The 24,117-nt window shown below is 46.2% G+C and overlaps 4 protein-coding genes across 9 annotated transcripts; 3 read left to right on the top strand and 1 right to left on the bottom strand.

Moving 5' to 3' along the window:
• The first annotated feature begins 328 nt into the window (after positions 1-328).
• On the top strand, positions 329-4,659 carry pgghg (protein-glucosylgalactosylhydroxylysine glucosidase). 2 transcript variants are annotated; one of them, XM_076140778.1, is made up of 14 exons: positions 329-559; positions 886-1,151; positions 1,284-1,494; positions 1,577-2,012; positions 2,100-2,219; positions 2,335-2,466; positions 2,549-2,660; positions 2,834-2,906; positions 2,990-3,126; positions 3,213-3,346; positions 3,493-3,588; positions 3,673-3,770; positions 3,865-4,088; positions 4,226-4,659. In XM_076140778.1, the coding sequence occupies exons 2-14, from the start codon at positions 902-904 to the stop codon at positions 4,300-4,302; spliced, it is 2,100 nt and encodes a 699-aa protein (XP_075996893.1). In that variant the 5' UTR covers positions 329-559; positions 886-901; the 3' UTR covers positions 4,303-4,659. The 2 variants fall into 2 exon arrangements, with proteins under 2 accessions (XP_075996893.1, XP_075996892.1); XM_076140777.1 differs by having other exon boundaries at positions 329-653.
• A 462-nt stretch (positions 4,660-5,121) lies between these two features.
• incenp (inner centromere protein) lies at positions 5,122-11,927 on the top strand. Of its 3 annotated transcripts, none has more exons than XM_076140748.1 (21): positions 5,122-5,311; positions 6,305-6,453; positions 6,573-6,683; positions 6,767-7,398; positions 7,489-7,528; positions 7,652-7,712; positions 7,796-7,919; positions 8,038-8,071; positions 8,253-8,340; positions 8,460-8,600; positions 8,915-8,932; positions 9,485-9,594; positions 9,682-9,802; positions 9,898-10,011; positions 10,105-10,268; positions 10,369-10,489; positions 10,668-10,748; positions 10,875-10,922; positions 11,038-11,100; positions 11,187-11,337; positions 11,456-11,927. In XM_076140748.1, exons 2-21 carry the CDS (start codon positions 6,314-6,316, stop codon positions 11,635-11,637), a joined length of 2,544 nt encoding a protein of 847 aa, XP_075996863.1. In that variant the 5' UTR covers positions 5,122-5,311; positions 6,305-6,313; the 3' UTR covers positions 11,638-11,927. The 3 variants fall into 3 exon arrangements, with proteins under 3 accessions (XP_075996863.1, XP_075996862.1, XP_075996864.1); XM_076140747.1 differs by having other exon boundaries at positions 7,486-7,528; XM_076140749.1 differs by lacking the exon at positions 8,915-8,932 and having other exon boundaries at positions 5,123-5,311; positions 7,486-7,528.
• Positions 11,928-12,195: 268 nt separating this feature from the next.
• best1 (bestrophin 1) lies at positions 12,196-15,625 on the bottom strand. The gene is made up of 9 exons (XM_076137690.1): positions 15,474-15,625; positions 15,157-15,251; positions 14,834-15,067; positions 14,384-14,538; positions 14,216-14,293; positions 13,773-13,925; positions 13,605-13,685; positions 13,381-13,532; positions 12,196-13,297 (listed from the first exon to the last, which is right to left on the bottom strand). Exons 1-9 carry the CDS (start codon positions 15,623-15,625, stop codon positions 12,235-12,237), a joined length of 2,163 nt encoding a protein of 720 aa, XP_075993805.1. The 3' UTR covers positions 12,196-12,234.
• Positions 15,626-16,803: 1,178 nt separating this feature from the next.
• rab3il1 (RAB3A interacting protein (rabin3)-like 1) lies at positions 16,804-23,729 on the top strand. Of its 3 annotated transcripts, none has more exons than XM_076140122.1 (11): positions 16,804-17,134; positions 19,198-19,366; positions 19,525-19,620; positions 20,079-20,156; positions 20,274-20,510; positions 21,108-21,236; positions 21,324-21,436; positions 21,648-21,671; positions 22,030-22,129; positions 22,226-22,292; positions 22,394-23,729. In XM_076140122.1, the coding sequence occupies exons 1-11, from the start codon at positions 16,917-16,919 to the stop codon at positions 22,477-22,479; spliced, it is 1,317 nt and encodes a 438-aa protein (XP_075996237.1). In that variant the 5' UTR covers positions 16,804-16,916; the 3' UTR covers positions 22,480-23,729. The 3 variants fall into 3 exon arrangements, with proteins under 3 accessions (XP_075996237.1, XP_075996245.1, XP_075996253.1); XM_076140138.1 differs by lacking the exon at positions 16,804-17,134 and adding an exon at positions 18,171-18,529; XM_076140130.1 differs by lacking the exon at positions 21,648-21,671 and having other exon boundaries at positions 16,805-17,134.
• The last annotated feature ends 388 nt before the right edge of the window (positions 23,730-24,117 follow it).

Genomic DNA, 24,117 nt, shown 5'->3' with positions numbered 1-24,117 from the left:
TATTATTGTGATGATATATGGTTTTATATTATTATCTTTTATAATTTTGGAAATATTCTGAAAGTTTGTTGTAGTTGTTGCAGATAAAAGTAAATATATGCATAGAATTAATTCATTTACAAGATAAAATTGTACATAATATTAAAATTGTCAGATTTACAATAATAAATAAAATGAATAAATATCTGTTTAAAATTAAATAAAAGTTATATAATAAAATACATATACAATTAATTCATTATTAATTAATATATACATCAATTAATGGAGAAATGTCGTTCTATCCAACATTGTGCGCTCAATAGCTCCAGATGAAACCGGTTCAATCCTGCACATAAATTCCATGACACGTTTTCCACAGACCCAGAGCTCGTCCAGGTTTTCCGTGCAGCGCACAGATTTACTGGCCTCATACAGTTGTGATATTCGACACTTGAACTTGGATCCATTTGCCGCGTCAACATTTGAGTTCCTCGTCTTGACCTGAGGCATGAATTCGAACACATAAGCTGTCGGGAGGTTAACGGCGCAGACCGAGCGGTGCTGTGGACTTGTGCAGGTTTTTTTTCCATGACTTTGTTGTTTCTCTGCTTTGATGTTCGGACCTCCTCACGTGACACTGAAACGCTCCCTTTGTAGAGCAGACATCAAAGGTGATTTTAGCTCAATGTTGACTTTTGTTAACAATGTTTACTCTTTGTCATCATGCAGGAGGCCTTACCTGCATAACAGATGTATCCAAAATGTTGATAACATTAGTGTGTCTGTGTGTGTGTGTCACATTGGAAACTGATGTGTGTGTGTATGTGTCACATTGGAAACTATGAATAATATTGTGTGTCAAGTTGGTGACTTGTGAAAAGTTCCCTTCCATATCCCTTTCAGTACAGACTGACTGACCATGGCCTGTGAATCCGACCCGTACATCTTCTCCACCCATGCGATGCCCCATGACCACCGCTTCCTGCCTCCGATGGCCAACGGGCTTTTGGGATGGAGAGTGTACAACAACATCATGCACATGGGCGGAGTCTATAACGGGGAGGGGGGGCGTTGTCACCGAGCTGACATCCCCTGTCCACTCGCCGTCACCGTCACCCCGGATACAGAGGAGCCCACCGTGCACACCTACAGTCTGGACACACACATAGGTGCAGTATTCTCCGCCATGGTGCCACACACACACACACACACACACACACACACACACACACACACACACACACACACATTCGTCTGGTTTCTTCTGTGAAGCTTGATCTGTGTGTCCTCTCCTTGTCCAGGTGTGTTCACTCACACTCTGAGCACAGCCAGTATGACAGCCTCACAGTCTCTGTACACACACCGACACTGTCCCAACTTGATGGTAATGGAGATCATGTTGGCGCGTGAAGGGACATCGGAGGAGCCAATCACTGTAAACCTGCTCAGTACATTCACACCTGAGAGCCAAGACATCGTGTTTGCGGCGGCCCCTGATTACAAGGGAGGGAGGTAATATTAACAATAACACACGCGCTCCTGCTTAAACCCTTTTTGACTACTGGGTTACATTGTGTATTACTGTCTCCTTCAGACACATACAAGGACAGACCACCGCTGCCGAGATCCCAGGGGGCCCCGTTCCCACTGTTCACCTCATCTGGACCCCCATACCACCAATTCTGACTCTGCTCTCAGGACAAACCAAGACTCGCTGGGGCTTCATCCTGGTTGCAGCTAACACCTCAGAGAGTGCAGAGGCCAGTTTTGATGAAGGTTTGAATCTGATGTCCTCTGGTACCCTGCGTCCTTCTCATGAGCAATCCTGGAAAGAGCTTTGGCTGGAGAGCTCCATCGAGCTGGTTGGGTCAGAGCCTCTCAGTAAGGCTCTGATTGGCTGCTTGTTCTACCTGCTCAGTGCCTTCCCTTCCTTACATAATGCTTCCAGGGCTTTTGGTGGGGTCAGTCCGGGTGGGCTGTCTAATGGTGGGGACGATCAGGACTACTGGGGCCATGTTTTCTGGGACCAGGTGAGTCTTGATGATATTTAATTCCCAGCCATGTCCATTGTAATTGTTTATTGCTTTGTATAGAATATATGTATCTTCCTGTGACAGGACATCTGGGTGTATCCTGGCATTGCTCTTTTCTACCCCAAGCTAGCTCGAGCTGTGCTGGAATACAGGGTGCGGACTACTGATGGTGCCAAAGACAACGCCCAAAAGCAGGGCTACAAGGTATGATTACAGGGCCATTATAGCAGGGAGGGAGATACTTTTGATGTTGTATTTGTGCAATTTTCCCTATTGTAAGAGACAATGAAACTGGGACGAAATAATTCTATGTGTACAGGGACTAAAGTTCCCATGGGAAAGTGCTGTGTCGGGCAGAGAGGTGTGCCCAGAGGACATTTATGGACATCAAGAGATTCACATCAATGGCGATGTCACCTTAGCCTTCCAGCATTATCTCTACCTCACTGAGGTAAGCCTTTATCGCCACCTGCTGTCATATCGTTTCACTGTGCCTGATGGCCTTTCATAGCTGTGCTCCTCGACTGTTGCAGGATCTGTCCATGTTCACAGAGGGCCAGGGCAGCGAGGTGATTTGGGGTGTGGCTGACTACTGGGTTTCCAGGGTAACCTGGAACCATCAGGCCCAGAACTACAACCTCTTAGGTAAAGACCAGCCGGGACAGACAGGCAGTACTTTTACCTGGAGATGAGATCAACTGAGTAGATTAAGCACAATCAAAGTCTGTGACCTATCTACAGATGGAAAAACTTACCTGACATCAGACAGACTTCTGACATGTGTCTAGTCGTGAATTATTTCCCTTTGTGCCGTTCAGGTGTCATGCCACCTGATGAGTATTATCGTAATGTCAACAACTGTGTTTACACAAACACAGTAGCCAAATTCAGGTACTGGTATTAGTACTTGAACATTGTTCTCCATATTTCTTAAATACAAATACCGGTAATACAAAATGTTTCTTATTTGTCAGTCTCCAGTTTGCTGTGGAATTGGCTGAGCTCCTCCAGTATCCTGCACCAAAAGAATGGCAAGAAGTGGCCAAACACCTCAAAATACCTTTTGATGAAGTATCCCAGTACCATCCAGAGTATGATGGCTATATCAAAGGTACATCTTTGAGAACTTTCTGAGAGTGACATACATAAGAGGTCTAGTCAGTAACCTGATGTGAAACTGTTGCTGACCTGTTACAGGTCATCCTGTGAAGCAGGCCGACGCAGTAATGTTGAGCTATCCTCTTGGATTGCAACTATCGCCTGAGGTCAGAAGAAATGACCTGGAAGCTTATGAGCCGGTAACAGACCCTCAAGGTCCAGCTATGACATGGGTAAGACAGATATTGTGTTACACTCAGTTTAAGTTGGTTGAGTTTATACAAGGACAATCATTGAAGATCCACTGTTGCTTCTGTGTCTTTGGTAATCAGTTTGTGCACCAATGCCAGTTACTCATTCACATTGCATCTGTTCGTAGGGTATGTTTGCAATTGGCTGGCTGGAGCTTGGAGAGGCAGAGAGAGCTCAGCGTTTACTTGAGAAGTGCTTTAACAACATCCAGGGACCGTTCCAGGTGCCACTTTGACTCAGCCACCCCTATAAAAACACACACACGCCTCTTTATATCAACTGAATGTGTGATGACCTCTGCTCACAGGTATGGAGTGAATCATCCGATGGCTCCGGTGCTGTCAACTTTCTCACGGGTATGGGAGGCTTTCTGCAAGCTGTGCTGTTCGGTTATACTGGATTCAGGTCTGTTATTAAACCTTCAACCAGCACACTGAAAAACACCCCTTTGAATGCACAAAAGCAATGATTCAGGTGTTTTTTTTACTCTTACATCCAGAGTTCAGAAGGACTGTCTGGTCTTCTCCCCACATCTTCCCAGTTGCATAAATGAGCTCCGCATCCGAGGAGTGAGCTACCTAGGCAGGAAGATGGACTGGCTGCTGAGGGGAGAAGAAGTCTGCATTATACTGCGGGAGCAAGCAAGTGGGGCCATGAACACCAAGCCCTTTGAGTTACAGGTTGTCCTGAAGGCTTCTGGGACCAAGATTCCTCTCATTACAGGTAATAAAGAAGCCAACAAATGCTATGCCCTGCAGTATGAGGTTTCATGACTAAAGTGTTACTATTGCAGCCTTTTATAAATATGTAGCACTCAACTATGAATTAACTTGTACTTGTGTATTCCTTTGCATTTTCAGGGCAGCCAGTGACATTTCCTCAAGCGCCTGGGTGTATTTGTAAACAGGAGTCATCATTTCCCTGCTGGCCTGTCTGAGATGGGTGCCAGTGACCAGTGACCTTTGAACCATCTCAATATTTCTCAAAACACACTGTATGGTAGCCAAGACCTGTTTATATCTAAGCTTCTGCTATATTGTATGGATATTTAACTCCACAAAGCAGGGGAACAGGTCGTCAGTGTTGTTGCCTATAACCAAATCTATGCTCAGGAAAACAATTCCATATTTGATTTTCCAGCTTTTCCTCATTTTGATGCACAAGATAACCTGTAGCAAACAACTCTTGGATTGTAGTGGGATATTATTTATAGTTCACTAACTACTTTTTTCTGTATGACACTATAAAACCAAGGAATTTATGACTTGTAAATGTATTATTCTCTAATAAAATTGTTGACATTACATGCGAAGCTGGTTTACATTTCCCTCCATTGTTTACATGTGTCATCACTGTGGCTTAAAGTGAGCAAACTTTAATAAATGACCTGTGAGGAGTAGGGACTAACAGGTCAATCCCCTTCCTTGTCCTACCATAAATGTATTTCAAGATACTTTTGTAATATCTATTTGTAATTGTTCGTATCACCAGCAGTAGAAAGCAGAAGCCATGTGTCTGTGTACTGCCTGCGGTTGTATTTCCTGGGCGGAACGCTGGAAATCCTGCCGGAAACCGATTGGTTGATTTAAATTCCGAGCAACACTGTGACTCCGCCCCAAGATACGAGTGCGTTATTTGAGTCTATTGCGTCTATCGGTCTGACTGTGAGCTCCGCCCTCGCGGAGTGTCGGTATCACGCATCGAGCGACGCCCCTTTGAGCGCGGCCTCGTGATTGGCCAGTGGAGTTTTGAACGAGTTAAACGGTTTCAGCGGGCAGGCGGGTGACGCTAGGGTGGGCATAGCTCGCAAAGACTCGAACTCGAAAGGAAGACGCTAACTCCATTATTTTAGCAGATTTAATATCACAGCACTATGCTACATATTTAGCTTGAATATCAGTGGAGCAGCGAGCATTGGATTCTCTCCTGAAAGGCGGATATTAAAGGTATTGTTCGATTTTTTCTGCATGACAAAAACATTATCGGTGTTAGCTAAGCTGACTGGTTAGCATTGTTTGTTTTCTGAAGATATTTCACAAACGCTGCAAATAAAACATCTTTCGCTCACCAAAATGATTAAATATCAATGTTTTTTTCATTTGTAGTCGTGGAAGTGATTGTTTTCGATCGACCATAGGTACTGGCCAAGTTAATTGCAGCATGCTATTCAATCGATGAAAGCTGTGTTCACATTGTAACTACTCGAGTGTCTATAACCTTATAACTTTATCTATTATAGAACTTCATGTTAAACTGCACTAAATGGTCTTTAATCGATCACGTTGTTATATGCTTCCTTCAGCACAAACGCATGGACTAAATGTGTGATGCTGCACACACTGTTACATTTGTTAGTCATGTCCGATTTTGCAAAGTTTTCCTGGTATTTAATTTAAAACAGACAAAGTCACACATTGTTTTTGTTATTAGAGTCGTGCTATTGTGAAGAGGAAGATCATGTAGCTGTCTGCTTTCATCAAGTCGATTGAAGACATTTTGTGACATCACATTTAAGGCTGCCAAGAATGATTATTGTCATTATTGATAAATCCATCATTCACTTCTTCAATCAACAACAACACGGTGTCAAATGTCAGAGATGTGTGATCAGATGTACTGCCTTGTCTTTCCACAACAGTTTAAAAGCTCAGTGGGGTTCAATTTACACTCACAGGAGGCAGAGGGGGAAAATAAATCTACAATAATGAATCCTTTATTTCAATAGTTTATCAATTTCTGGATTAATGAAGAAGAATGTTCCATTTACATACCCCTCTTATAGTTTTGGATAAAAAACTAAATAGAGGCAGTCATTGTACTTGGCATGGTTTTGTGTGTGTGTGTGCTTTCATGACTCACTGTGTTTTAGTCGACGCTCCTTACTGCTTGGATGAACTTCAGGTATTCAGGTTGATTTAACACCGCAGCCTCTCCCACAGGCAGCCACCATGAATTCCGTACTTGCATCTGTGCGGACCCTCATGCAAATGTTTGATGAGAAGACGAACGACTTCATCAGTGACATTGATAATGTGCACATGGTTTGGCTGGAAGAGATCCAGCAGGAGGCCAACCGTATGTTCTCAAGGTACGTCCTGTTTATGCAATCCATCATTTGCTGATCAGAGCACTGCTTCCTTATACTGTCTTGTGTTTTAGAAAGGAGAGATTGCTAGAAATGTTGTATTTCTGTTGTTTTCTATTCAGGGATTTTAGTGCTGAACCGGAATTGATGCCAAAAACTCCATCCCAGAAAAAGAACAGTCGCAGGAAGCGCGTCTCTTTGGGACGCCAAGAAGAAAATCCAACCAAGCGACGGTTGGTTTCTGTAAAGGTTCTTTTTTCCACCCATTTGTTGAAACGATATAAAACTTCTGTAACACAATAAATCCCTGTTTCAGGTTTTCAAAGGGAAGGCGCAGCAACCTCCGTCGCTCCTCAGTGAAATCTCTGAACCACATTGCTGAAGAAGAAGCTGTTCCTGAGGCGTCCACCTCTGAGGACATCCAGCAGCCTAAGCGGAGCGCGCGCAACAACAGAAAGGCCAAGCCGGAGGAGGCAGCAGATGAAAGCCAGTTGCCTCACGGCAGCTGCACACCTGAACAGAGAGTGGTGCAGAATAAGAAGCCGGTGATGACTGAGGAGGAGGAGGAAGAGGCTGACAAACATCAGACTGCTCCCAGCACAGAAGTCAAGGAAGAGCCAGTCGAGGCGCCGAGCAAGCCCCCGTCTCCGCCTAAGTTGGTCTTACCTGAGATCGCGGTGAGCATCTCGTCGTTGGACCGCTTGTCTGCAGAGCAGGCTCAGTATCCCGAGGCCTCTCCCGGTCGGACAGCTGCTAAGATCGAGATCGCCGGCGCCGCTCGGAGCTCCCGGAGGAGCTCGGTGCGCTGCTCCCTCAAGCTGCGTCACTCCCTGGCTGGACTGCGGCACAGCATGACCCAGGAGTCCGTTCGGCGAGCGTCGAGGCGCTCCATGCTCAAGAATAAGGCGACGCGCTTGGGCAACTCCACGTGCAGCAGCAACGTTAGCGGTGAGGAGTGAGCTGTAATGTCTCTGCTTTGAAAAACGTTAACATCTGGTTGTGGTTTTTGATGCGAATGTTCCTTCCTCATGACAGAAGACGCCTGCATGGACTCAGTTGAGGAAGATGATGGAGAACCGTGAGTAATGGTTTAAATTGTTTTTAATGCGTTGATCTCTCCGCACAATATTGTCATTTAGTTGTCTCACCTCTCCCCGCATGTGACTGGAGATGAATCCAACTTTCTGTCTTGTCCCTGTAGGATGCAAGCAGCAGAGCCCGACATCAACGCTGAATTTGAGGAACTTGAAGACAGTCCAGAGGTGAATGTCATCATATTCTATGTCACAGTTTAAGTAGACGATGAACCGTTTGAGTTGTTGACCAGCTCTCGTTGTGTCTGCAGGTGGTGAGCACACACCGCTCTATCGGACGTGTCACTCGCTCCGTGGCGGCAAACTCTCCAACGCTGGCACCGCCCGCCTTGTTTAGCAGCAATAATAAAGGAAGCGCCTCAAGCAATAGATCAGGTAAGGGCGTCTTTATTAGCCGCTCTTTTAAAATCTACATTAGGTTTGGTTTGTAGTGCAGCGTGGGTGAATTGTGTGCTACAGTTATTAAAAGTATTTTTTTTATTTGTGTTTACAGTTGCGGCTGTAAAGAAACAACCTTCTCAGTCCAGGTGAGCGGTTAGTTATAGAGTTCTTGAGTAATGATTTGGTCCTTGAGAGCCGTGTGGTCTTTGTCCTCTCAGCTGTCAGCACAGATGGCCTCATGAGTAAATGTTCAGCCTGAAACAAGAGTTGTGTCTCTCTCTCTCTCTCTCTCTCTCTCTCTCTCTCTCTCTCTCTTCGCGTCTTCAGGTCACGCCAGAGTACCAAACGTAAAGCGCCGGACACCGTCGAGGAAAGTCCCACTAAGAGAGTCTCCCCACCCAAGAAAAGCCAAAGTGTGAGTGCAACACCTGGTCGGGTGCTTCATGAAATTGTGGAATAGATTGAGTAGATATGACGAGTCCAGAGTTTCTTAACCATGTGGTCGGTAGTGATTGTTATTGTTCTGATAATTAGGCAATCAGACCCCACATGAAATCCTTCCTGCACACCGTCCAGAAGAATCAGATGCTGATGATGACCCCGTGTTCTCTGGGCCGCACCGCAGTGGTGAAGTCCTTCATCAAATATGCCACTCCAGTGAAGGTCAACACCAAGGTGAGACGCCTCAGAGCTGCTCAGGAGAGGAGGAGAGCATTATTCAAACAGTCATTAGTGTGTGAAATATGTGGTGCATCGTATTTCCCGACATGGACGGGGCAGGAGACGATCCGTTTGTCACATTTCGGGGCTTTTAAACACACGGGGACACTTTGAAATACAGTTGGCAGTGGAGACTCTGGGGTGTGTTTATGGTCGAGGGACAGAAATGTAGGGTGCAGGGTAGCGATTGTTGCCCCGGTTCATGTCTGGACTGGAATGCCATCTTGATTTATTTCTTTTCTTGTTTGGCTCCTTCTCTTCTCCCCCAGCCGAGCTCTGGTGTGGTGGTAAGTGTAACGACCCTCACTGCACTGGCCTTTGGTGCTCTAATGTCCTGCTGGGCCACCTAATGAAATGTCCATCGGTGCTCTCTCGCTCTAGCTCTCGCCTTCTCTCTCTCTCTCTCTCTCTCTCTCTCTCTCTCATATATATATGAGCAGTGCTTCATGCTGTTTCATAGCTTAGGTTCAGCTAACGTTAGTGTTTCGCTCAGTCGTGCAAAGACGCCTAGATACATTTACCTCCCAGTTTATTTGAACCGTTTCTCCCAATTTGGACACACTTTGCAACTGCGACACAAATAATTTAATAACACCTGGCCTGTGGTTGGTAAAAGGACTCTATAATGTTTAACTTTCACATCACTGGGTGCACTATAGTGTGAACACCACTTCTTAACAACACTGAAGAGACTGATTGTGTCCGGGTGGATGTTTGCTTGGTCTAACAGCTTCACTGGTGTGGTGCATTTCACACTGTGCCGTCGTTGTTTGTTTGTGCGTTCATACACTCGCACGCCAACATGCAGCCTCCTAACTGAACCCACTTCCCTCACACAGCAAAAGGAACTCCTAAAACTGGAAGCTCTTAAAAAGAAGCAAGAGCAAGAAGAAGAGAGGATGAAGAAAATGGAGGAGGATAAGAAGAAGAAGCAAGATGAGCTGAGAAGGTAAACGCCGATTGTGACATGAACCCTGAACGCAACTGGGAGTGTCCAGGATCTGATGCTGATTGATGTATTTTGTTTATGTTCCAGGAAGCGGGATGAGCGAATGAGGAGAGTGAACGAGGCCAAAGTAAAGGAGGAGCAGAGGGAGGAGGAGAAGAAAAAGAAGATTGAGCAGAAAATGGCTCACCTTGACGAGAAAAATGACAAAGTAAGTGCGTTTAAATTTGATGGCTCAGACGCTGTCGGACAATAACAGGACTCTGTTGGCTTGATGGTCATTGGCGTTGTTTCCGTTCCTCACAGCTCCGCCTGGCAGAGGAGAAGGCAAAGAAGAAGGTGGTCATGAAGCGCCAGGAGGAGGTGGAGCAGAGGCGGAAACTGGAAGAAGAGATTAAGAAGAAGAAGCTCCAGCAGGCGGTAAGAAATCAGCCGCCATCACATCACTTAGATTCAGCTCTCTGTAGGTGAAGGCAACTTCACTTCATTCTGTCCATTTTTTTTAATCCAAAGGAGGAAGAGAAGAGGCAGCAGGAGTTGCTGGCCAAGAGGAAGATGGAGGAGGAAGAGCGAGCTCGCAAACTGGCCGAGGCGCGCAGAGCTCTGGAGCTGAAGAGGGAGCAGGAGCGCGAGCGGGAGAAGGAGCTGGAGAGAGAGCGAATGGCTGCTGCTGAAAGGTCTCTGACTGTCTCTGATCTGATGATGTCACTGTGTCGTGTTGATGGTAGATTAGTCCAGAAGTTAGACCTTTACTTTAATGACTGTGTGTTTTTACAGGGAGCGAGTGGAAAGATTGAAGGCTATCACTCTGCAACGGGAGCTGGAGAGAGCAGCACGGGAGAAGCAGCAGAGAGAACTGGACGAGAAGAGGAAAGAGCTTGAAGAGAGAAGGAGACAGGTGAGCAATGCTGAAGCTGATGTAGAGGCAGCAGAAACTTAAAACACACAACACAATATTTTAGGGTGTATACCATAACTCTGGTAGCTCTGCATTGAAAATATCCCACTCTGACTTTTTCAAATGGAACCAAATCCTACTTTGAGCAGCTCCTCACTGTGTTTCTTTGCTTCACCAGGAGGAGGTGCTGCTGCAGCGTATGGCTGCAGAGGAGAAAGCTGCTCAAGACAGAGAAGCTGCTGCTAAACGTGCGGCTGAGGTGAGCAGACGGCAAAAATAACATTTAACAGTTTGGTGTCAGTAAAAGTGAACCAGACGCTCAGGTGAATTCCCTTTGGGTGATGTTAAAGCTGAACTGATTCCATTTTTTCTTTTTGAAACGAAGGCGTCTGCAAGCAAGGCCGCTGCTCTGAATGTGACAGTGGACATTGAGGTAAGTGTGCGTCTGTGATGAAGCAGTCAAACCAGTTCTATTAAGCATGAATGAAAACGTGCTGAATGGTGATTAACATGCTGACACACACCATCGTCCCTCTGAATCCTCTCAGCGCTCTGTGATGCACACGCCTGTGGGCAAAGGCGGCGGACTAAACGTGACGGTGGATATGGAGGTAAGCAGGTGGTTTGTCACACTTTAAGACGTCTCCTGTTTCTTGTTTGGGTGTTTTCTCACCAGTGGCGTTGTCTCCCTGCGCAGCGACCGTCTCCACAGTCGTACAGCATCACTCCAAAGGGCGGCAACAAACCCGTGAGCAAGAATCCCGAAGATTATGGGATGGACCAAAACAGCGACGACTCTACTGATGACGAGTCGGCGCCAAGGAAACCAATCCCCTCATGGGCAGAAGGTCTGCACCAGCCTTTTATGACTTCACCTGAATGTGGAGTTTTGTTTGTTCTCGATCTTGAGCTTTTTGTGTTTATGTTATGTGAGTTAATGTAACATTTCTCTCTTCTCCCTTCAAGGTCACAACCTGCAGCAGATCATCATGAAACAGTACTTCAACCCTCCAGATTTGGACTCATTCTTTGGAGACATTGAACCCCCAAAACTTGAGAACATCTTCTACAAGACCAAACCTCGCTACTTCAAACGCACCAGCTCGGCGGTTTGGAACTCGCCCCCACGGAAGGGTAATCACTACTGAACTGCTGAAACAGGGGCCAGGGGAGCCGGAGGTTAACTTGTACTTTCTTTTATTCTTGTCAGATTTCCTGTATAAAGATCTGTATCAATGCCTTTTTTTTGTTTTGTTTTGAAATAAAGTAGAATGTTCTTCTGAGTTGGTTTTTAAGATTTTAAGCTGTTGGGATTTTAGTATAATTTGTAAAATATAAAGAATTCCGGTGATGCATGAGTGTAAACTGATGAATACTTTATGAACATCAGAGTGCGTATGTGTTTTATTATTATTATAATAAAAAAAGGTGAAAAGTTTTTGCTCCTTCAGTCTGAGTGTTTGCCATGAGGTCATCGGCGAAATCAGGGGTTCAGAGGTCATCTGCTTTCAAAAAAATACACAGTTTTGAAATATTCTTTGTATATTCAATGATTTGTAAAGAGGAGCTGAGTGTTGAGCTAAACACCTAAAAGTTCTTGTTTCAGTTTTAGGTTAAATTTCAAACTTTTCACAAATCTCATAATAAGCTTGTTACACCATAAATACAGCAGATTAACTTCTACAAGATTAACTTGACGTCTGAGTGTGTGATTATATAAACACGGTGTGTCTCATCTTGTTTCCTCAGTCCTGCTCCCTTCCTCCAGCTGCCTTGTTCACTCCACTGTCCACTAGAACCCCCAGCAGGTCCCCCTCAGCCAATGAGATTCCAGAGTCATTGGGTGAATGTTGCTGATTGGCCTCTTGCAGAGATGACGATGAAGTTGAAACTGTGTTCGTGTTGTTACTCAACCCGCCGTTTGCCCCCCCGTTGCTTGCCCTCGTGCTGCTGCTGAAATTCCCGTGGCTACTAAAATTCCCATGTCCTGCGGCGTTGCACAGGCCGGCCGGCGTGCTGGAGCTGTTGCTGCCTGCTGCGTTGATGCTGCTGGAGCTGCTGTTGGGGTTGTTGAGAATCGGCGGCGCTGTGCGAGAGGGAGTTGTGAACGAGAACACCCGCTCCCCTCCACCTCCTGCCCCACGAGCGCTCGGGGGCCCGGGCTGGCCGTCCGTTAATGGCAGTGTGTCCAGAGTGAGGCGGGGAGGTGGACGACGGGACAGCAAGCCGTGTCCTGGTCTGAGTTTAGCTATTGGACAGAGTTCGGGTGGCGGGTCGGGGAAGGAGAAGGCGGGGCCAGCGGGCACCTCGCCGTTTTCACTCAGCCAAGGCAAAGCAGAGGAGGGCAAGGGAGGTATGTGGTTGGGGGTGTCAGGTGGTAACAACTGTGAGCCCACTATTGGAGGGGCCAGCGAGGCGCAGCTGCGATCCCAGTCACATTGCTGACGGCGGGGGGGCCGAGGGCGGTGCAGCGTGGGCGGCATGCAGTGGATGGGTGTTTGAGGGCAACTGTAGAAGCCAGGTCTCTCGTACAGCGGCACGGTGGAGAAGGCGTAGTCTGTATCTCGCTCTTGGTTTAGGCCCTGGCGCACTTGGCCCGGAGTTGGCGCCAGGTAAAGAGGGAAGCGGCTTAGAGGCGCTCCTGGGCGGCGGTGCAGCAGGGACACCCGGGAGGAGCGGGGAAAGTTAGGAGGCTGGACACCAAGGAAGCGACTCAGACCTCCCAGCAGCGGGGTGGAGTAGTTGGCCTCCTCGTTTTCTTTTATCTGTCCCAGATTGGACTGAAACTCCATCTCCTCCTTGGGAACACTGATAGATGAAGTAAACGGTTAGAGAACATTCCTTAGCACCATGTAACAGCAACATGGTGGAGACTGAACTCATAACTGAACCTGATATCCAACGCAGAGCCCATGAAGGAGGGTTTATGGTGCTCAGCGCTGGCAGCAGTATAGGGAGGCTGAGGCTCGGACTCGTCCCAGTACATGTCCCTCTCAACCACTGGCAGGCTGTCATACATTTCGTCCACACATAGCAAGGACACCTACAGGAGGCAAGAGGTACATTAAGACAGTTACTGTTGACACTGGAACAAGAAGTTCAGTTCGAACCAAACCTGCAAATTGCGATCAACTAGCCAGTTGGTTTCAAAGTCGTCGTCATCTTCACCAAAGGGATTTATAAGTTGCTCGGCCACCTGAGAGCGTCAAGAGAAAAGACTTGAAATGAAGGCTTAGAACTGAGTGGGCGGGTAAGAGCGAGATCAGAGAAGCAACCGGTTCACCTTCAGCCAGCCCATATAGAAGAAAAATTGCAGAAGGGTGAAAACGGGCAGGTAGAAGTCCACATCGTGACCCGGGTACCCTTGGGCCGGATCCAAGAACTGACGGCCAATCAGACAAGCCAGGAAGAAGCTGTAGACGGCCACGGTTGCCACCTAATTACACAAAACACTAATTAAGCTTCACACAACACAACTTCCTCTGAGAAAACAAATCTTACAATCTGAAGTCGAGTTTTTTAATCATTGTGTTGATTAAATATCAGCAGGTCAAGAGACTAATTAAACCATCTCAGGCACATGATGATTATTGAAGGACTTTGAAGGATGATTGTCGAGTAGTTGTGCAGCATCATTCGCATTTCTAATCTAATACCTAATCATTGCAAAGTTAATAATCATTTCTACTGCTAACCAAAAAACTCTAAACAGTAATTCAACAACACCTGTGTATAGACAAGAGGCAGGCTGATCCAGTCATAACCGTACAGCTTCATACACTTTGCCCGTAAACTATTTAACTCCTACACAGATGAGAGAGAAAAAAAGAGCAGGAGGTGCCAAAGGGGTTAAAAATGGTTCTCAAGATGTTCAGACTTGTGTAGCGAACCTACAGTGAGAATGGCTGTGAGTGCCACGTCGTTGTTAATGCGACCATCCGTCCGAGCTCTGAGGGCCAAGCTCACAAACCACATACAAGGGACCCAGAACTTGTTGTGAGGGGAGGGCAGGTCCTCCAGGTGCCTCAGCTCCTCTGAAGTCATCAAACCTACAGGAACAGATGGCATCAAATCTAAGGAACAAGTGATCTAAAGCCTTTAAGATGTTTGTTCCATACAAGTGCCAGAACTTGGCTCCTAATCTCAGCCGTTGCGTCACGGAGTAACAGCGTGTACTGTACAAACAGGAACACGCTGAGCCTGACGCTGTGCCGTGCCGGGTCAAAACCACCAAAAATCTTCCTGTTTGTTCGAGACCTTTGAACGGTTCTAACAGAGAGTAATTTATGCGTAAATGTGAGATGGCAGAACAATGGTGGTGGTGATTGTGGTGTCACACCGTACCTGCCTGCACCAGATGCTCCATGGTGGGGAACCTCTTGTAGACGGCCGTGCTGACAGAGCGGTAGATGAGCACTCCAGAGAGGTTGGCGTACCGCATGAGAGTTCGTCGAGTCAACCTGGAAACCTCATCTGCACCTCGGACATGTCCCCCCACTAGTGCTGCTAGACGGTCTGGCCAGGGTACGTTCTCAAACTGGCCCCACCAACGGGACACCACCAAGGTCACATAGAAACCTAGCAACAAAAACCAGTAAACAGAAAGATTGAGAGTCTTTGACCTAGAGATGTTCCACATTTAACTGACATGAGAGAATACAGCTCACCTAACACAAAGGACACAGGGATGAGCTCAGCGTAGCGGTCACAGTACATGGTCAGCTTCTCAAACAGCCTCTTCTGGTCTTCTTTTAACACAAACCTGGGGTTGGAAATATCAGCAAAGTTCCTTCCATTACAACTGAATAGGTTGAACCGGTCCTGAACGTTTTCACACACTTTCACATCAAGGACCCCAAGAGACCTCCACAAGTAAATACAAGTTTTGTCCTTAAAGAATCACCCCATTTGATTCCCAACAATGTCTCTGTGCCTATAGCCTGGATACCAAGATGCAAATATATTAGGAATCATGATGCAGTACCTATAAACAACACTGAAGAAATAGTAGAGAAGAGTGAAGATGATCAGCTCTCTGTAAAGCAGTTTGTAGATGCTGCCCTTCCATCGCAGCAGCAGGTGGAAGAAGGTGCCCAGACCTGCATTAGCAACCCTGCGAGAGTAGGTAACGGTCATTGCTGCTACTTCCTGGCCAGAGCGGGCCGACTGTGGCCTGACATGAAGGACCCAGCTCCGACTTTGTCTCGGTGCCAAATCACCAAATCTGGACGTCCGACGTGGTCACCCAACTGAAAAGGAAAAGCAACAGAAGACGGTAGACTAAAATGACACAATGGGGTAAGATTAAATACAAATCACTTATATCTAAAACATTATCAATACACAATAGGACCATTTCACAGAGGTGCACAGACTGTAAAACAGAATTCAGAGTAAGACGAGGACTGGTCAGCGTACTCACTGTGGTTGTTGACGTGTGTGGCGGCAGTCTCCATGGGGAAAGGAAATAAGGCTAATGGACTCCTACACCTCCGGTCACTTGATTTGTTAATCTGTTTCACTAACAAAGCTGTATTGTGTGACCAGGTCCTGTTAATCTGAGCAAACCTTGGGCAGCAGAGCAGATCGTGTTGTTCAGGCATAAGCACTGTGTCCACGTCAAATTTGGGATTTGAGCTTCTGATCAAAGCATTCTCATAATTTAAGGAACTTCTGTCACTATCAATGTCCCTCTTTTCTGGCATACACTCAGCTTTTGCCCAACACGTTTTCATTTATGCACTTCAATAGACTCACAGTGGGAAAAGTAATATTCTGAGATGAAGCATCCGTCATGGAAAACTCTTATCTAGGTGGAACTGTCTGTCTCCCCCTGCTGGAAGAAATGTACACATCTGCTTCTAACTTGGCCAGAAGGTGTTAGTGATTAACCCCTCCTGTGTAAGCATAAGACTGACACCAGGGCGAAGTACACACACAAGGTTGAGCCTGTTTAACTCTCAAGGTGGACATGTTTTAAACTGGATAGGAGTGGAGATTCTACTGGTTTATCTATTTTGATGCTCTGACACCAGCTGGGAATACAAGTTTGGCTGCTTTGGTAAGTAGAGCTTTGTCATTGGGTCATTACAGCATAGATTATGTCACACCTTGCATCTCTAAGGGTAATGTCAGATCACCCTTCAAAATAAGAGCATGACCTCTTCCAGCTCTGTGATGTTTAGAAAAGGAATAAGTATGTAGGATACGACAGTCATGAGTCCTGCTGTGGCTTTTGAAGGACTATAAATGAATGATTTGTTGCTCCATAACTCATCTCTTCTCTGCATTTTAGGTGCACGAGACCTGCAGGCATCATTGTCCTCAAATACCACCCACCTAACAAACTGCCTGAGGAACTCCAGGGGAGATATCCAACAAAGACCAGATCCTGGAGTGGGTGATGCATTTTCAAACTGCCTAAAACATGGATGCTTTTGAGGGACTTCACACAGTCCAGCTCTCCTCCTCTCCTCCATCTGTACCCTCAGCCGGTCCAGGATACGAAGTCCTCAAAACCGGAAGATCTGGAATAACAGTATACGCCTCGTCAGCCTTTTACAGCGCACCTGCGGTCCTGAGGCAGCCAGCAGTCAGACTCACGTCCAGCAGAGAGACTGAGGAGAGCGGCTGTGCTGTTGGAAGGTACGATACCAATATGAAATCATAAAGATGCATCTATACAATCCAAAAGAAGGTCCTTGTTGTAAATCTTACCTCTCTGAAACTGACACTGTTTAGCATCTGTTGCCATTGTGTGTTAGACAGCTGATGATTCAAAGGTAATTGTTGTGACCATAGATATGAATGGGTTTGACCCCTTTATGGCTTCCACACTTAGCACTGCTGTCAATCAACACAATGTCAACAAAAACTAAACATCATCAGCTTCACAAAGGTAGAATCAAAACAAAAGTATCATTATTATATCAGATTTCACTGGATTGTACAGGTGTGTCTTCTCAAGTAGTGAATGAATGAAACACAGCTTTGTTGTTAAATACAGGTCAACATCAGATTTACCCTGAAGATCAAACAGTAAATTAAACCTTGTTTCAGATTTGTTACCAACTCGTGACCCCTGGTGTTTAAGGTGAATTTGGTGGCACAGCGCCGAACAGTAGCGAAGTTATTAACCTTTATTTCCAATAAAAGTATTACAGCATGACCTGATAAAGAACCCTGGTGAGTTTCGTAACGTTTATTGCTGGACACAAGCTGTGAAAGTATTGATTGTTTCTCTTCGCTACTGTACCTTTTTCCAAGGTCCCTAAACGCTCGTCTCAAAGACAACAAATCGATCACCCCGGAGGAAAGAGAGGCTAACAATGTGATCGAAACTTTATTTGTGCTTTTATTATGTTTGGCTTTTTAATGATTGATTTTGGACGTGCTGATGTTTGAATCTATTGCCAACTTCCCCCGCACTGGCCCAGGAACGCAGAGGAGCACAGACAGATACTCCAGGTAGCAAACAGTCCGTCCAGGTCTGAGGTACAAACCCGTCGTGATGATCAAACCTGGACCGGGTGTATACTGAAGCGTCAGGCAATAAATCGGACCGTGATCCAGATCAGTGAATCCTCGTATTCTCTTAGTCAAATCAGTGTCGGGGAAGTGAAACATGATGCTTCAGCTCTTTCTCCCGCGGCGTTGGGGAGCGGATGCCGGATCATGTGACCGGGGAGGAGGAGGAGGAGGAGGAGAAGGACGCTGTGTTACTAAATCACACAAGATGTGGAGCAGAAAAATGAAAACAACAAGCGCCGGGACAGTAAAAGCGCTAAAGCATCAGGGGAAGTGTAAGTGATGAGGTCATCGCTCTTTACCGTCAGACCGCTGCTGTTTGCCTGCGTCAGCGTCCGCATTCCTCTGACTGAGTGACTGACTGAGATTGAAGCCTCTGATATCAGCGCCGTTCCACTTTATTTATCAGTGTAAATTAAACAAACACCGGAGCCAAACAGCAGTGAGAGCCGCGGGAGGCTGGAGGGGAGCAGCCGGAGGACGGAGCGGGAGGTTTGGCTGAACGCTGCCCGGGTGAGTGAAGTTTAGGGCGGATACGCGGAGGGTAGAAAGTTGGGGCAAGTCGCTAGCTTAGCTGCTCCGGCGACAACAACAAACTGGTTACAAAAGCTACAATTAGAACAACGAGGTGCGGGACATTTGAATGGACATCAACTTGTAATTTCCTCCACAAAATGTGTAACAGAGGAGTTCCATAGAGTGAATAAGCTTTGGAATGGGAAGTGTCAGTCTGCAGTATTCATTTAAACGAGGCGTGTAAACTTAAAGCTGCACTGGGGCGAGGCGGTATCGATCTGAAATCGATAATAATCGATCCATAAAAACCTTCCGCCTTAAAGCATTATTTAAACAAGTATTTGAACACATGTGTCTACTACTACACCGGATTGAGATCTTAGTATTTCACATTATTTGAGCTCTAATTATATTGTCAAATTCACTTCCCACATATGTAAATTGAAAAACTTGAACCAGACTTATGATGGAAATGTGATATTTGTGATGCACTGAATTGTTCCCTAAATAATCAAACACACACCCTCATCTCAAACTTATCGCCCAGTTCTGCTTAAAATGACAAATACTGGATCTTCAATTGGAACTCAAGGCAACTGAAAGGAGGCAGTCTTCATGGGCCATCCCTCCAAATGTTGATTCTTCTGCTTGTGATCCTCTTGAAGGTTGGTAGATCTGGATCCAGAGCCAGAGCCTAGAATGGAGGGTGGAAGCCAGGCAGGGTCCACCTCAGGCAGGGTTCACGCTAGCCTCGCCCGCCTACGGAGCTCCTCGCTGGAAATCAGAGAAAAGGGCTCTGAGATCCTTCGGGAGCAGCTGGACACGGCCAAGAGGGTGAAGTAGCCGACTTTACCATAGCACACACACACACACACACACACACACACACACACACACACACACACACACACACACACATGACCTGAGCTCAAACAGGGTCACACTGCAACACCCTCGATTGTCCAATTTCTCAATATCATCTTACGTTCCAGGAGCTGAAGCTGAAGGATGAAGAGTGTGAGCGTCTGTCGCATGTCAGGGATCAGCTGGAGGAGGAGCTGGAGGAGCTCACTGCCAGTCTGTTTGAGGTGAGCAAGCAGCCATTATTAAACCTGGAGCACACATGTTCCATGAATTATGTTCTGTGGATTCCATACAGGTCCATTCTATCGACTTCAGACCGGAACTGAACGCCAAATATCTCAACAATGCTACAACTTACAGATGTCAGTGACCTAGTTTGGATGTCATGTTCCCCAAAATCCTTAGATTCTGTACGATCCCTGGCGTATCACTTACATTTGAGACGCAGGAACAAGCAGACGTTTGGCCTTTGTACTTCATAAGTGACTACAATGACTTTATGCCTTCAGTAACCAGAGAATCATTGAAAAAGCTGGGATGCAAAATACAGCAAACGTCATCAGTTTGAAGTTTTTACATCAGTGTGCCTGAACGTATATAAATGTCTTCTGCTCAGAGGTTTCATGCTGTTCTGATGAAGACAGAGCAGAGTGATTTATATTCTTTAATGTCTCTACAACAGGAAGCTCACAAGATGGTGCGTGAAGCAAACGTGAAGCAAGCAGCAGCAGAGAAGCAGCTGAAGGAGGCTCAGGGGAAGGTCGGTCCCCTCGCCATGTTTGCTTTCCTCTTATAATGACACAGGTTGACGAATTGATTGATTTTCCAGCCGTCAGTCAGTCTTTCATCCCTTCCTCTCCTCCTCTGTGTTTCGTAGATCGACGTGCTGCAGGCGGAGGTGACGGCCCTGAAGACTTTGGTGCTGACGTCCACTCCCTCCTCACCAAACCGCCAGCTGCACCCACAGCTGCTGTCTCCAGGTAACCGCGGCTCCCACAAACGTGGCGGTCACACCCGCAACAAGAGCACCAGCAGCACCCTGGCACCCGGCGGAGGAAGGCTGGAGTCTTCCTCATCGCCCGCTCATCCTGCCGACGCCAAAGAGGACAGCGAGGTGACCTGGCAAACATCTTCATCGCCCCTCAAACTTGTTTTCTGTTTCTGCCACCTTGGACGCTTGCATTCTGGGCTCCAAACCCTTTTTCCTGATTCCAGTCCCTCTCGTCTGTTACTACAAACTAAATGTTTCCTTTTTTCCTCTCTATGCTTTTCTCTTTTTCCTCGCTACTAATCCTTCCCCTGTCTCCTTGTTCTTCTCTCCCTCTCTCTCTCTTCCTCTGTCAGCCTGCTGTTCCTGCTCTCCTCTCTCTGATTCTCTGCCTGGTTCCTGGATACTCTGTCAGTTTGACCTATGAACCCTACTGGCAGGGGGAAGGGATAGGGACTGTGAGTAGACAGGTAACTACATCTCATCAACCTGGTTGGCCTTGTTGCTGAGTGGACCTGAGTGTTTGTGTCACGTCAGATTGGGAAAGAATTTGTAAGATCAGCGTCATTTATTGCTTTATTGGTGTTGTTGCAGTTCCTACATGCTGCCACTAGAAGGTCTGAAAGGATTCATTCAACTACTTCACTCTTGGTTCCTTTCTGTGAGGTAATCAACCAGTAGCCTCGACACTAAAGCCTTTAGTTTTCTGTCTTCTCTCCACAGATGGACCCGACTCTGTACGCAGAGTTTCTGGCCTGGAATGAGCGTCCCAGTCTGGATCGATCGTCTGTCTTCCTGACCCGCGTCTACAGGGAGGACATCGCCCCCTGCCTGTCCTTCACCAGATCTGAGGTAAAGGATCTCACCTCACATTCATTTGTGGTAACACAGACGTTTGACCCTAAATGTGAGGTGACGTGTCCTCCTGTCCTCCTGCAGCTGTCCCAGCTGGTGCAGAGCGCGGTGGAGAGCAACTCTTTGACCATCGAGCCTGTGGCCATGACGGCGTTACCCGTGGTCAAAGCCTCAGCTGTGGAGTGCGGAGGACCTAAGTGAGTGAAGCCTGCATGAGCATCACATGTAACTCTTCATTATTCACTGCCAAATAATGATCCTCACTGTGATTCCCCTCTCACCTGGTTGTGGTTTCACCTGTTTGTTCACTGAATCACACACGATGCCTTCACTGTCGTACTGTGTGTCTGAGTGGTGTAATCAAAGGTCAAACTTCTAATCAGTCTGATTTTAAAATCTTTCTTCCAGTGGCTTTAGGGCAGCAGTGGAGACGTAAGTCCACCCAGGAGTCATACAGTCGTCACTCTTTAACCGTTTCACTAACGAGCACGATGTGAACGCATTCCAGCCTTGTGAAAGAGTTTGTCAAAGGAAATGTGACTAAATCTGTTAATAAACGACACAGATGAGTGTCCTGCACGCGTTCGGCTTTAACTTATATAACCATATTGACAAAACTCACCGTGCTGCTTTTCTGTTGCTGCTCCTCTTATACTTCTCTTCGTCTCTGTTGAAAGTCTGACATCTGTCCCTGTCATTTTAATCCTTTTAACCGTATTTAACATCAGTGTGGATCCATAGGTTGACGCTGCAAAGCTTGACGCTCCCATTTGTTTCCCCCCTTTTGTAGAAAATGTGCGTTAAGCGGCATGTCTCGCCTCTGCCGCCATCGCATCAAACTGGGAGACAAGGGGAGCTACTATTACATCTCACCGTCCAGCCGAGTGCGGGTACGGCTCCACTTTATCTCTCTGACGTCCTTCTGCTACATCGCTGCTGCTGTCTGTGTCCTGACGTTCCACCTTGTCTTTGTTTCAATCTTCTAGATCACAGCTGTTTGCAACTTCTTTACTTACATCCGCTACATCCAGCAGGGCCTGGTGAGACATGACGGTAAGAGAATACTGACACCCACTCTGTTCACATTTAAATTTAGCAATTTTTATCATATTATCTTATTTCCTGTCTTTGTCGTCCGTCTCTGCCCCCTCCAGCCGAGCAGATGTTCTGGGAGGTGATGCGTCTCCGCAGAGAGATGACCGTGGCCAAGTTAGGTTTCTACCTCACTGATCAGGGTTAAAGAGGCTGAACCATGCTCAAGTGACCCCCAACCACTGACACTAACAGGTTCTCAGGAATGTGTTAACAAAGTGATTCTCCTCGACTTTACAAACAACGTAATGATTTTTGTCCGAACTACGTCACTGAAATTGTTTCTTTGTAAGTTGAAGCAATTTTGGAAAACATCTAAGAGCTCCTCATCTTGAAGTTCTAAGTTTATTTAGATACAAATATGTTAACCACAGAATGTCTTTTGACTCTGGGAAACTATTGTAAGAGATAGTAGCATAATGCTCCATGAAGGTCCATTTAAAGTGAACTCCAAAAATCACCCAAAATGCTCCAACTTAAGAAAAAAAATCATTATATTTTGTAAAAAGGTTCAGGTTTTGTTGTATTTGACCTCTGGGGTCTGGCTGAGGTCGACAAACAAGGGAAGCATGAACATGCTTAGTGCCACTTTATAGATATGCAATAATGCAGTGTGGTTTGATCTGCACTGCTGGAGAGGAAGAGGAGGAGGAGGAGGAGGAGGAAATATAAAAGGAGGTGTTTGTGATAATGTACAGGGCAACACACCTCCAGTCCTTCTCAGCTGGTAGGAAGGACTTTGTTTTTTTTGTCTTTGATCTCTGCAGCTCCCCGGTGGAGCACCGCAACACAAGTTCTCAAGTTAACCGAATAAAATCACCTCTATGAATTATGTTTCAGGCCTTCTGAACAGTGAGTTTAACAGAGTGAAGGCAGAACAGAAGAGTTTAGTGTCTTGCCTCACAGATCATGTGATGATTTCATGCCATCATCAGTTTTACATCAGACGTTTCCTCTCAACACAGCGGTAGTGCTGTCCATGTACTCTTGCACTTCCTATTCATGATGCCTCGTATAGAAACAACCACCAAACGCCTGAATTAGGTGACATTTGAACATAACAAGCTTTAATGCAGGTGAGATGCAATCTGAACAACTCTAGTTCTGCATGTTTGCAATGCACAATATATACAAACAGTATAAGCCATAAATAACTTTGCATGAATGCAGTACGTAGCCATATTATGCAATTTAAAATGGTGGTCTTACCTCATAATGTAGAGTTTATATTAGCCCATTTGTACACAGGTGGGAGTTTGAAGGTGAAATGAAGAATATTAAGTGTCGGTGCAATAACTGCTTCTGAAGCCCAAACTGGGGCTCCGAGCTTCCTAATCTGTGTGAAATCCTAACTGATGTGTATACTTTCCACATTAAAGACGAAGCTTTGTAACCCAATGAGGTCGTCCTTACTCTGTGTCTGTGTGAAACCTGACAGCGTTCACGTGGATTAAACAGTGAGTGTGATGTTTCCCCACTGGCCTTTGTGAGAGTTTCATATGATGACTCACCGGCCTGATGTGTGTCAGACCAGTCGAGCTGGATAACACAGAGGCTTGTTTTCTCTGATTTGGCAGCAGATTGAGGTCATCGCGCTGCAGCTTCTGAAGCAGGAATCCAAAATACTGAGACCATATCAAAGCTTGGTGCCGTGTAATTTGATGGAAGTCTATTTTGGGAGCAGGCATTCCAATATGACTTTGTTTTCCAGATTCAAAAGATCTTTTATAGGCTTGTGCCGATCCGTGCCCTTCATCATACCAGATTACAGCAGGCTGACCTGTAG

The sequence above is a fragment of the Genypterus blacodes genome, unplaced genomic scaffold (genome assembly GCF_046128005.1).
Source record: "Genypterus blacodes isolate CSIRO-AG114 ecotype Tasmania unplaced genomic scaffold, CSIRO-AGI_Gbla_v1 ptg000015l_1, whole genome shotgun sequence".
In the NCBI taxonomy this organism is placed as follows: domain Eukaryota; kingdom Metazoa; phylum Chordata; class Actinopteri; order Ophidiiformes; family Ophidiidae; genus Genypterus; species Genypterus blacodes.
The sequence above is the reverse complement of the archived record's forward strand: the minus strand, read 5'-3'. Positions and strand labels throughout refer to the sequence as shown.

Excerpts from the sequence above, each read along its gene's own strand:
- incenp (XM_076140747.1), top strand. The coding sequence starts at position 6,314 with ATGAATTCCGTACTTGCATCTGTGCGGACCCTCATGCAAATGTTTGAT. Across the intron at positions 10,923-11,037 it reads ATGTGACAGTGGACATTGAG|CGCTCTGTGATGCACACGCC; the intron begins GTAAGTGTGCGT and ends GAATCCTCTCAG. Across the intron at positions 11,338-11,455 it reads AATCCCCTCATGGGCAGAAG|GTCACAACCTGCAGCAGATC; the intron begins GTCTGCACCAGC and ends TCTCCCTTCAAG.
- rab3il1 (XM_076140122.1), top strand. The coding sequence starts at position 16,917 with ATGGATGCTTTTGAGGGACTTCACACAGTCCAGCTCTCCTCCTCTCCT. Across the intron at positions 21,237-21,323 it reads TGTCCTTCACCAGATCTGAG|CTGTCCCAGCTGGTGCAGAG; the intron begins GTAAAGGATCTC and ends GTCCTCCTGCAG. Across the intron at positions 21,672-22,029 it reads TTTAGGGCAGCAGTGGAGAC|AAAATGTGCGTTAAGCGGCA; the intron begins GTAAGTCCACCC and ends CCCCTTTTGTAG.
- pgghg (XM_076140778.1), top strand. The coding sequence starts at position 902 with ATGGCCTGTGAATCCGACCCGTACATCTTCTCCACCCATGCGATGCCC. Across the intron at positions 3,771-3,864 it reads TTCGGTTATACTGGATTCAG|AGTTCAGAAGGACTGTCTGG; the intron begins GTCTGTTATTAA and ends TCTTACATCCAG. Across the intron at positions 4,089-4,225 it reads CAAGATTCCTCTCATTACAG|GGCAGCCAGTGACATTTCCT; the intron begins GTAATAAAGAAG and ends TTGCATTTTCAG.
- best1 (XM_076137690.1), bottom strand. The coding sequence starts at position 15,625 with ATGACCGTTACCTACTCTCGCAGGGTTGCTAATGCAGGTCTGGGCACC. Across the intron at positions 15,068-15,156 it reads CCCTGTGTCCTTTGTGTTAG|GTTTCTATGTGACCTTGGTG; the intron begins GTGAGCTGTATT and ends TTTTGTTGCTAG. Across the intron at positions 13,533-13,604 it reads TAGTTGATCGCAATTTGCAG|GTGTCCTTGCTATGTGTGGA; the intron begins GTTTGGTTCGAA and ends TGCCTCCTGTAG.